This window comes from Onychostruthus taczanowskii, unplaced genomic scaffold (assembly GCF_017590055.1).
Source record: "Onychostruthus taczanowskii isolate IOZ18803 unplaced genomic scaffold, ASM1759005v1 scaffold49, whole genome shotgun sequence".
NCBI classification, from domain to species: Eukaryota; Metazoa; Chordata; class Aves; order Passeriformes; family Passeridae; genus Onychostruthus; species Onychostruthus taczanowskii.
This window is the reverse complement of record NW_024502458.1, coordinates 4,237,650-4,249,677: the sequence shown is the minus strand read 5'-3', so window position 1 is coordinate 4,249,677 and position 12,028 is coordinate 4,237,650. Positions and strand designations below refer to the sequence as shown.

The 12,028-nt window shown below is 36.1% G+C and overlaps 1 protein-coding gene across 1 annotated transcript in view; it reads left to right on the top strand.

The window, feature by feature from the left end:
* The window catches only part of INSC (INSC spindle orientation adaptor protein), a 121,400-nt gene extending 116,484 nt beyond the window's left edge, over positions 1-4,916 (top strand). The window contains exons 10-13 of the mRNA XM_041415115.1: positions 806-872; positions 2,355-2,510; positions 3,152-3,228; positions 4,574-4,916. Of these exons, the coding sequence (XP_041271049.1) occupies positions 806-872; positions 2,355-2,510; positions 3,152-3,228; positions 4,574-4,702 (429 nt within the window). The 3' untranslated portion in view covers positions 4,703-4,916. The remainder of the gene's footprint in view (positions 1-805; positions 873-2,354; positions 2,511-3,151; positions 3,229-4,573) is intronic.
* Positions 4,917-12,028: the final 7,112 nt, after the last annotated feature.

The window sequence follows — 12,028 nt, the reverse complement described above, 5'->3', positions numbered from 1 at the left end:
AAGTTTGCTGCTTTCTGAAGTGACACTGTACTGTTAAAAAGCTGATAACCAGTTCCAAAACTGACCATTATTTTTGAGGCTGGTCAGTTTTCCTGAATTAGATTAGAGAAAATTTAAAACCTCTTAAAAAAGAATATTATTTCTGTTTTGCATTCTGATGATCTCTAGCATTTATTATTTGGTCTCTCACATATGCTGTTAATATTGGGATGTGTCTGCATGCAAAAAGCAAAGTATTTGAAGGACTGAGAAGAATGCCTTGCAGGATGTGTGAGAAAGTATCTGATATCAATGAGGGAATGGCTGACTGAAAGCCAACAGCACCACAGCGTTCAGCCACTCTGTTAGTGGCTTGCTGCATCACTTTAAGCAAGTTGAGTAACACCTAATCTCAAAAACAGTTAAAGGTATTTGGGATAAGAAATGCTGTAAATCAAGATCTCAGTATGTGCTTGAGCACATACCATCACAGAATGTGTTGGTACAAAGCCTAACCATGGTCTTTACCTCTGGAAAGTTATAAATAGAATTTTAAGTCCAGTTACTTTTGTGACAGCATCTTGTCATGCACACAATTCTTGACTTCAACAAAACTGAGAAACATTCCTTAAATATTCCCTTGAATCAAAGCTCCAAATCTCTTGCAAGGATTTCTTAGCATTTCACCTGAACAGATTCAGTGCAACATCAGCACTCTCAAATATTTGCCATACTTCTGCCATATTTATTGTATGAACCACAATGATATTTAACATTACTGAACTGTAGGACTGGACTTCATATTTCCTTCTATTTTTAACAACAGGTGGTAACGATATTGGCAAACATGTCTGTGTTGGATCAGTGTGCTTCAGAAATCATTCAAGGAAATGGTATGTATTTTAGCTGAACTATATTTTTTATTTGTTTCTGATGAGTCTGAGTAGATGGGAATGTAGTACTTACAAGGTAGAGGAGAAAGGCTTCACTAATAAAGCTTCATTTTTCATCCTGTCTCTGCTGCATATTGCACATTGCTGCAGGGTGCAAAATGGGTTATGATGGTTCCACATAACAGAATGCCACTGTTTTAGGAAACTTTGCATTTGTTACTTTGAAACTTTGCTGTTGCTCCTAGATGCAAAGCAAAGTAGTAAAATGTGTTTCAGCAACCTGTGTTGTGTGTGTTGTGGCAATACAGGTAATACTGTTGTAAGATGTAAATGCCTTATTAATACACCTACCAGAAAATTCAAAGCAAATCAAATAAGATGGGTGCCTTTTTTTTTTTTTTTTTTTGTGGGAAACATTAAATTACAGTGAAAATTCACATATATTGCTTTGCTAGGTCAAGTAAAATTTGTGTATACACCCCGCCACGGAATTTCACAAGAAGCATTTTCCCCATGGCTTTTGAGAGGGGTTGGCACTCATCCTGTGTGTAAAATCTTTTTTGTGTCTGCCTCATGTTATAATAAACAGGTTCTAGTCAGAGGCCACATTCTGGGAATGGTCTTTGAATGCTGGAGAATTTAGGTACTTTCTTCTCAACTCTGACTTTCTTGTATGTTGATTGATTATTATCTAGCTGCATGGTTCTGATGATAATTCTCTGAATTATTTATGCAAATGTTCTAATAGTTAAAATCCTCTGATGCTACCTGATGTAATCTGAATGCCTAATAGCATATGGAGTCTAATAGCACATAATTGTCTTTACACTTAAAATAATCTAGAAAAGAGAAATCATCTTTTTTTGTGGTGCTACAAGAAGAATATCAACTCCTACAGGCAACAATAAGTTAATGAAACCACTTCGACAGGGATAACATTGTCTCTTCTGGAATGAAGGGTTATACAGTAAAGTTCAAGAAACAGAATTTCATCATTTCCTTCATTAAAGGATTCCTCATTCTAAAATACCCTTAAACAGTTTGAGAAGGAAACTTTTAAAGGCTTGTTTAAAAAAATGTAAACAAACACACAAAGAATTACTTGAATTGAGAGTGACACTTCATTTAGAGACCTAAAATATGTCACTACAGGCTTTTCAGTTAGTGATTGTCTTCAGGTTAATTTAGAACCAAATAAGGAATTACATTTGGTTGACTGTAAAAAATTAGTGAAATTTAAAATACCAACTTTTAGAGGAGGGAAGAGTTAGTGCATTTTCTAGTTCCAGAAGTTCTGTAGCTTTCTACTGAAGACAAACTTATGCATAGATCAGATGTGCCTGGGTGCTGAAGTCAAAATTGCAGCCTTCATTTATGTATTCTCCATTCTCCCTTTTTGTATTAACCCAGCTTTCCTTTCCCCTTTTTTGCACTGAGATTTTTGTTGGAGAGCGAATAATGATGTCTCTTGTATTCTTTCAGGTGTTCAACTTTTAATGGAGATGCTCTTTGAGAAATCCTCCTCTGGAAATCCAGCAGAAGCTGCAGCTTGTGAGCGAGTCCAGCAGAAATCTGCGGTTACCCTGGCACGGCTCAGCCGAGATCCCGAGGTGGCAGAGGCAGCCGTAAAACTCAGCTGTAAGGATGTGTTACCTGCTTAACGGCACTGAAAGAGGGAGCAACTGCCAGTCATGGAGAAGCTCTTTTTAATTTTTAGCCTCACTTTGTGGACTTTGAGAGATACTCCCTACAGAGTCTGTCCAGTGGATGACGGAGGAGATGGAGCTAAATGAACCTCTGGCTTGTTTCCCAGAGGAGCCTGAGGTGCAGCATCCACTCAAGACATAGCTGTGCCTTGCTGTGCCAACTGACACTGCTGCCTCCTCATTCCTTTATGCAGGATCTGTCAGGGCACAGAAAACTGGGACCCCAGCAGGTTCAGATGTGATGAATCCAATGGGAGGGAACATGTTCTTTGGGTAGGAGTTTTTTAAGGTTGTGCGGGAGGATTGGTAGGGAGGAAATGGAGGTCACAATTTCCACTCTGAAATTTCAGCAGCAAGTAAGCCCAGTTTATTTGTTTATACTTTACAACTATTAATTATGACTGCTCTGAACTGCATAGCTCCATGGAAAGTTCTTTAAGTACTTGCATATCATCTTTGCATTAGAGATCATATCTACTAAAAAAAGAGATAAATATGATGCATCTAAAAAATCACAAAATAAGAAGTTGTTTTTCTAAATTATTTCTCCTGACACTCTTTTGTTGCTCTCAGGTATTCCTCGCCTGATTAAACTTTGCAGATCACCAACAGAAAGAAATAACAGCGATTCTGTTTTAGTGGCATGTCTGGTATGTACATTTTAGTCTTCCTTTCACGCTTATACTGGGAAATTAAGGAAAAAACATCCCTTTATATTTCAAAATTCATAAGTATTGCAGAAATGTTTTAAATTCACGTCAGGGTCTCCTGCTCTTCCCCTTAAGCATAATCCTGTACACTGTCAATTATTCATCCTCAGATTGAAGACATAAGCACATAAGGAAAAATGGCTTCATCTTCACATTGCTGGGCGCCAAAAAAAAAATTCCTTGGAACACTTTGGAATTTAAGGATTCATTAATTCCTAAATTCCATTCTGTGATGGTTCTATGTTGAAATTAGCCTTGAGTCATGGGGGTAGCAGCCCTTTATCTGCACTCGTGCATATATATGAAAATATTTATGTAAAGCATCCAAAAAGAGAAAAAGGTATTTCTTACTTCCACTCCAATCCAATTTTTTGTTCTATTTGTGTCGCCAAGACAATACAGTGCCCAGCAAGCAGTGGGCACCAGAGGCTTAAGACTGTCTCTGCTCAGGAGAAAGATCCCATCTGCTGGCCCTGCACTGCATGAACTGCGAGCCAAATGCCAGAGCTGAATGATTTCACTGAGCATTCTGTGAGAGGCCTCTGGGGACATGGGTGATCTAGGGTTGGGGCACAAGCTCTGGTGAATGAAGACTGAAGAATATCGTTTGATACTGCTTTATGATATTAATGTTATTTTAAATCTAAAAGGAATACTTGGTTATTGCAGCTTGTTCGTTTAAGCTGGTCCCATTCAGGATGAAGAAAGTATAAATGTGAGCATAGAAAATGCTGTGATTATTCTTCCTACATGCCAAGAAGGCTTGTTAATCTTGTGTGGTTAGAGCAGAGACCACAGAGCGATGGCAGCAAACCAGACTATGATTTTTCTGTCTCACTGAAGTTGTTGCTGCACATTCCTTGAATCCATGCCTACTGCTTGAGACATTACCTACCTCCCTGTCTCAGAAATCCTCCTCCTCCTGATATTTAGTAATTGCCTGAAGATGTTTTCTGATAAAAATGTGGCAAAAAATCTTGTCCTTGAGACATAAGCTTCAAGCTCTGATAGGTATTGTCACTGGTGTCTGAGGGTTTGTACTCAGACCTGCTGTTCAGGTTTAAAAGTAAAGTACCCCAAAATAATTGTCATTAAATAACTTTGCATGAGGGAAGATTCATCTGACAGATGAAGACAGTGAGGAGAGATTACCCAGGTAGCAGAACCCATAGACCTGCAGAGTTCAGTTTTGAGTTCTGACTGTCATTTAGGTGTGGTTATAATGGATTCCTGCAAGAGGCTCTGCCAAACCTGACTGCATTGCAATGTTGTTTTGTTTTTCTAGGCAGCCCTGAGGAGACTGGCAGTAATGAGTCCTGATGGGCTGGAGGATTCAGATTTTCAGCAGCTGGTAAAGCCCAGACTCGTGGATTCTTTTCTGCTATGCACAAATATGGAAGAGAGCTTTGTATAAATGGGAGCCAAAAACCTTTGAACAATAATGGAGATGATAGGTACACAGTAAGAAAACACATGTACAATTTTATTTTGGTTTAGTCCTATTTTTATTTATGACTTATTTATTCTAAACCCATGAACATGGGGTTTGTCAGAGCAAAGGGACAGAATAAGAAAACTTGTTACTGTGGTTTGCAAAAGTAATTTTTAATTTTATTCTCCTGCCAAGACACAAGACCTTATCATTGCCATCTAATCAAATGTTTTGTTTAATATAGTTAAATTAAGGTAATGAAGCCAAGAATTTGTTGTTCTGATGTTAAATGCTTCTGATGTTTTATCACTGATATTTTTCTATAGTTAGGACATTTTGTAGGTTTTTTAATAAATGTTTTAACCTAATTTGTATTAGGAGAAAAGTAATCCTAAAAGCTGCAAGTATCTACTTTGAAGTGAAAGGAGTGTTACAGTCTGAGTCCACCTCTTAACTGTTGTTATATTTTAATAGAATTATGTAACTGAGAGAAAAAATTAAAAAAAGTTCAAATACTGGCTTGAAATGATGCTAGAATACATTCTTAGGCTGTATAAAGATGTGTTCCATCAGAAGGTACACACTAACAGAAAGCTCTTTATTTACATTGACTGATATTTCCTAAAGAAATCCATAGAATTCTAGAAAAATCTTTGGTAGTGTTTGTGGTTTTTTTTCATAATGTAAGATTTTCCACCTATGATTTAAAATCATTACACAGTGTTAATTTTCTCTCCTTTCCAAGCCTTACAAGAACTGGAAGTGCTAATGTCCAGACATGTTTTTAACATTCAAGCTACTGTTTTTGTGAAAAGTTGTTCACACCTTTACTAAATAATCTGAAGAGTTTAATTAATTGTAACTTGAATTTTAATTTTTCTGGCTTGCTAACTAGTCCTGTATTTTTAAAACTTAAATGGGACTCTTAGGAGCTCTGGAAGTTGAGAAATGGATGATAACCTAAATAACAGATGTGATTTTGAAATCAACTTTTTTTCATGAGCATTCTTCTTCATTCTTTCTGTTTCCTTTCATTGAAAAACCACATCTATTGAAAATTACTCAACCAGCAATACCTTGGTAATGATTTTTTCCTTAACTTTTCACAATGAACTCTGTAGATTATGAAAAAAGATGTAATTTTTTCTTCATGGCTTCCAAACATTGCTTTGGATCATTTTATGATCAGCAACTTCAGGTTTCTAGGATATCTGCCAAACCCCGCCCCCCCCAGTCCTTCCTTACTGTACTTTGTAGATATATTAAGCAGCTTAATTCATTAATGTTTCTTTAGTGTTATGTGGTGTTTGGATGGAAAGCACCAGGAAATTGTGAAGCTGTGATTGCCTTCCACATTTTCTGTACAAGAGAAATCTGTCCTGCTTCAGGCAGTGAGACAGTGGTGGCTACTTTTTTCTCCCTCGATTGTATGAGTTAAAAAGTCTCTGCCTTAATGTCTTTCTTGTGAGCTCTCCATATAATCAGCTCTATCTTGACTGAATTTTAAAACCTTACAAAACATACAGTGACCTCTGTCATGAGCAGCTATTCAAAGGAAAGTGTTGGATCAGATGTCCTAGTAAGCACAGAGAGGAATTCTGCTTTTTTTTCTTACTTTGAGACAGCTTCTTAAGTTTCCAAGATTGTTGAAATGTATGGTACTGTAAAGCTATAAAAATATTGTATTAGTGATGGACATTAACACTTTTCTCCCTAAGCAGAAATACATGTGTGAGCCATGGATTTCTTAGTATAAAAAATGAATTAATAAATTTCATAGAAAACTAATTCAAATTAAAATCCTGTTGTTATCATTCTGATAGCATGGCAGTCCCTGATAAAATGCATCAAATTCTGTACTGTATTTCTGTCAGCTTCAGCTAACCCCAGAGATATCAGTTTCCAGATGAAGTAGGGTTTATCCCATAATAGATAAATTTAAAATCTCATTTAAAGAAATTTTCCACACATGCACTGTGAACTGAAGGAGCTATTAAGAAAATGCCATCATGGCTCATAATGTTTTAATGTAATTTCTAACATTTCAATCAAATATTCAGTGAGTAGGTTGGTAACAACTAATTTGCTCTCAAATACAGGAATGTGAACCCACATTGATTGAATTTACTACAGATACTCTCAATCTGCAATATGGGTCCATAATTCTAGGCCCATATTTTCCATTTAAATGTGTTCATATTACAGATGTGGTTGTTTATATTACAGAAGAAGAGTACATTTAGGTGGAACTCATCTTTGCAGCAGAAAATATATCTTGAAAGAGCCATTTCAGCAGACCTCTTGTCACCTAAGTGTCCTCAAAACCACTTTAGCTGGAGCTGTGCACTTTATTTTTGTATATGCTAAAGTTTATGGGAAAGTAAACACACCTCTAACTTTACTTCTTGATTCACTTGGAAATCATAAGTCATTAAAAATATTGATTTATTTTTGTCATTGCTTCTGAATGGGAATTCTAGATTCTGAATGAATTCTTGGTTCTAAAGTTTGCTTTGAAAGTGACTCTTCAGCTTTTAAACAAAACAAACAGGAATAATTTAAGCCAGAATAAACATTATTGCTTTCAAATGTAGTATGAAATATTATATTTAATACCAAAATATTTTTACTACAATAAGTATTGTGGTGGCTTAATCCTTGGACTCCCTGTGTATATACATATACAGGAAGGAGTGAGAGTGGAGAGTAGGTGTAATACATTCCCAAATCAGCTCATTTATGTGCACTCATTGACCTATAGAGCCTGAATGTAAGTTACATATTGGTTTAATCTTCCTGGAAAATGAATGTCAAACGTGTTAGAAATGTTGCTTCACTTAAATTCTTCTGAACATTTTCAGTTTTGTATGAGATTAGAAATGCTTCACAAACATGCAGTGAGCTGTAGGATTCTTTGCAATTTCGATTTACACTCCAGCAACTTTGGATAATGTCTTCAAATTTCAGCTTTGGTTTCAAACTGTTTACAGATATTCAGGGCCCAGATGTTTCATTCATAGAATAAAGTTTGGTTATTCTCTGTTTATTGTGTATTTGGTACATGAATCACTTATGTGGAATTTTACTTGTCTGACCTTTTCAATTTAAAATTGCATTCACAAAGAATAAAATAATGTCTTTGTAAATTGCATACCTTAACTATTTTTTTGGGGGTTGCCTGTTCGTATCCAAAAGATTACTTCATTTGTAGGATTTTGCCTTTGTACAAGACTGCTTCTGTTCTCTTATATGGTTTGTTCCAAATTTTTGTGTTGACCACCACCTTTTAGAAAACAGCAATGAACAGTCAAAATAACTTTGGCTTTTGTATTTTGAGGAATCTGCCTTGATCTTCAATTGAATTTTATATTAAATTTAATGTGTTTAAAGAAGCACTCTAGACACTGCAAATTATTCACCAGTGCTCTCATTTTCAAGGGGAGGGGAGGGCATTAAGCACTGAAAGAAAGGGCCAGAATGAATTTGTTAATTGAAGTTGGAAGTGAAGGACTGGTGGGAAGGTGGGTGAATAATTTCAACCCTTGACAAGCTAAAGAACTGGGAACAAGAAAAACACAGTTTCTGTTCTTGGTGGAGACCCTTATCTCTATTTTCTGGCTTGCTCTTGGATCTGAGTTTCTTTTTCCAGCTGTGACAAATTTCTTCCTCTTGGGAGTATATTTGTCTAATTGCTAGTTATCTAACAGAAGAGAGTTACATTCCAGGGTCTGGTCCTGCTAATTATTATATTGATAAGGTTTTTGCTGAGAAACTAAGTAGCAAAAATACCTTGTTAAATAGATGTAATTAGGATCACCTAGAACAGAAAGCAATACTTACTGTTCTTACAGCAAGGGGAAGGACCAGCATATCCTCCAAAAAGCCTGAGAGAAAGCATGGGATATCAGCTTATACTTCCATGTTTTGGTACTTTTACAAGCAGAGCTGCTGACTAAGAGTTTATGAATTAATCAGTTTTCAGCCAAATAATCACTGAATCAGAGAAATAAAAGTAACCTACTAGACCTACAGATCAAATGCTGAAAAATCAAAGATTTTTCTCTTTAATTTTCAACAGCTAATTTCTGACTTTTAATAATTCAAGTGTGCCTAGAACCCAAAGAAACCTATGGGAAACCAGTGGGGCAAAAAAAAAAAAAAAACAACCCAAAAAACAAACCAAAAAGTCAGGTGATGCTGCTAATTTGCTTTGGAAATAATTTAAAAATGATCAAAAAGCCTAAATGATGTTAAGACTGAGGTGTGTATAATGCAGTGCCTCACCTATCAGAGTTGTGATCACCTGTGTTACAAATCACTCCTCATACCCTCTTCTTAAAGCTTTCTGGATTACCTCTGGGTTTTAACCAGCTTTTATCTATTCCTCACAACATTTAGAATGTGACCTAATAACACATATGTCTTCTGAGTGATCTATTTAGTCTGATTTATTTATATTTAATACCCCATATTGTAAAAATCTCCTTTTTTGAATAGTTCTTGAAGGATAAACCTAACAATTTATGTCTATTATGTATGCTCCTCAGGTGAGACAAAGATTATGATAAATCAAGATGGTGTATCTGAAAGGATCCAGGAATAGACATGTGTGTTTTCACTTGCATCAAAAGAATAATTATAGGCCCAAATGATCCAGGGAAGTCTTATTTGATGCCACTTCTGACTTCTGTAAGTCACTTTGCTTGTGCTGAAGTAAAGAAGAGACAGAGGTAACCCAAGTTGTCCAGGATCTTGCTAGAGTTAAATGTATAGACAAATAAATATATATAAATCTTACAGTATGAAACTAAGAAAAACCTTTTTTTTTTTTTTTTTTTTTTTTTCAGAGCAGCAACAAATTAACAACAAACACAAAATCAATTATTTTAAAAGTTTATCCTATCAGTAGAAGAAATTATCAGGTGCTTTAGCTAGGGGGAAATTGTGAACTGTTAGAAGTTCAGTTCTGGAAGCATAGTCTGGACAAGTAATTTAGGTCCTTTCTGTAGACCACAGAGAGAACTATGGAAAAATGGTGCTGATGATTTCTTTGAGGAAGCTGTCTAAGCATCTCATATCGGACTCTTAGTTCAGATCAGGGAAGATTAATTCCGGGCTCAATCTGGAGACAAATGGGAGGCACTTTTCCAACTGGGGTTTTATATGCTGTTCACATAGCAAGAACAATTTCCCTCAAACCAGAAAATTTTGCAAGATCAGATTATTTGGAAATGACAAAGACATCATTTACTTGTTTGGTATGTGCTAACTGATGGATTCTGTTTGCCACTGTTTTAAAACAAGGAATAGCTGCACCAACTCATTGATCTCATGATAATGTACCAGATTATAGGTTTATTATTACAGAAAAATATCTTGTATTTGAAAAAAAAAAAAAAGGAGAAGAAAAACAGACACTAAGTAAGAACTCCAAAGTCAGCTATCCTGGACAATATGTGAACTACCACTGAGCTCACCAATAGTATTGCACATGCCAGGAAAGCTATGGCTCACCAGAAAACAGGAAAACAAACACAAATATCCTCCAACCCAGTGCACCTTCTTTCCCAAAAGTAATCAGCTGAGCTGGAAGAAGAAAAAAGGACACTTCATTACAAGGTAGAGCCTGGAACAAGGCAACATCACAGGTAAGACACAGATAAATAAGAACTATTTCCAGGTGGTCTAGGCTATCCTATAGGAGCCCATGCTGGCTTGGAAGTTGGTTACTATCAGGACCATTGCTGAACCCTTGCATAGGAGTCACTGTTGCTGTGCTTACTGTGGCTTAATCTTAGAGCTAGCAAATGTTGGGAACTCTTTCTTGAGTCAAGAATATGCTTGCCATCAATGTTGCAGATGACAGATGTGTGGTAGTTCACAACTGTGTTCCTTTCTAATTTTCTCTAGGCCTCTCCCCCTGCTGTCAACAGATTAATGGTCCCCTTTAGAGTGAATGGCAGCTGAAGGATTAGCTAAGCTCAGTACAAGGGAAAGCTGCTGAGAGTTCAAACCCAACATCTGTGAAACAGGACAGTGACATTTTTTACAAGGTATTTGCAGGTGCTGTCCCACTGCTCTGTTACATCTGCACAAGGCAATCTCTGGGTCTGACCTCTTGGCTAAAATTTTTTTCTGTTTCCTAGCTTGCACTGTTTTCACTGTCTCACAACTATTTCTCCTCAAATGTTATTATTTTTCTTTTTTGAAAGCATCATACTTAGAGTTACCAGCATGCTGGGTAGTGCACTCAGATGGAATTTCTGCATTCTGCTGGAAAGACTAGATGAATGTTCATGAGTTGTTCTTATTCTCATTTTTTGTTTCTCTTGCCTATTTGGCTAAAACCTACAGGAGTGAAGGGTCTGTTTCCATCCTTTTGTACAATACTGAGGTCTCTAAGATGGTTCCTTTCATTTGAGGCCATTTAAAGAGAATTTATTTTGAAAAATATTAAAAACAGAGGCCAATTCCTTTGACACTACCAGTATGGTCTTTTTGTTTGTGACCCTTAGATATTCTTTGTGTGCAAATGTCTTTGGAATATTTTTGCAGTTAATGATCTGGCATGGCTGTAATAGAGATCCCTTTTGTGTCCAACACCTGTTCATCTGCAGCTTTCATTCTCTAAAAACAGGTGATTTCAAAATTTTTTTTCCATTTATAGAAAATTGTTTCAGCACTTCTGTTGCTTGCAGGCTCATCTGAGAGCCTCTTTCATGTGGCAATGCTTTTGTTGCTTCTTGTACTCAGTGGAAGTTCTGCCTTAATTTATCCTTTGATTACCTTTTTAATTTGTTCACTTTTCTCATTATGTGTATCAATGAAATATTGCATCTGTTTTAATTCAGATTTAAATGCTATCAGTTGGTGTGAGCAATAATCAAAAAGGTGCTGAAAATTAAATCATTAAAATACCGTTTTGGTAGAGAGGTGCTATCGGCACCAGAACGGCAGGCTTTAAGTATTTTGAAGGATTTAAGGTAGAGTGTCTTTCACTAAAGAAGTATGGATATATTTTTATTTAAAAAATTGTTTAAATAGTTTGCTTTTTTATCTTTAATTAGAAAGGTTTCTATTAAAATACACTATAAAAAATGTTTCCAAAAGATTTTACCAAAGATGTTCTTATATTTTGTTTTCTTTCATGAAATTTCACAAAAGCTTTATGTCCCTTTTTACCTTGAGTGCAGAAATGGCAGTGTTATCAGAAAGATAAAAAAAAAATAAAATCTAGTTTCAGCCAGGGGCTACTTTTCCAAGCAAACACCACGTGTTTGGTTTTACTTGCAGCACCGTGGTAGTTCT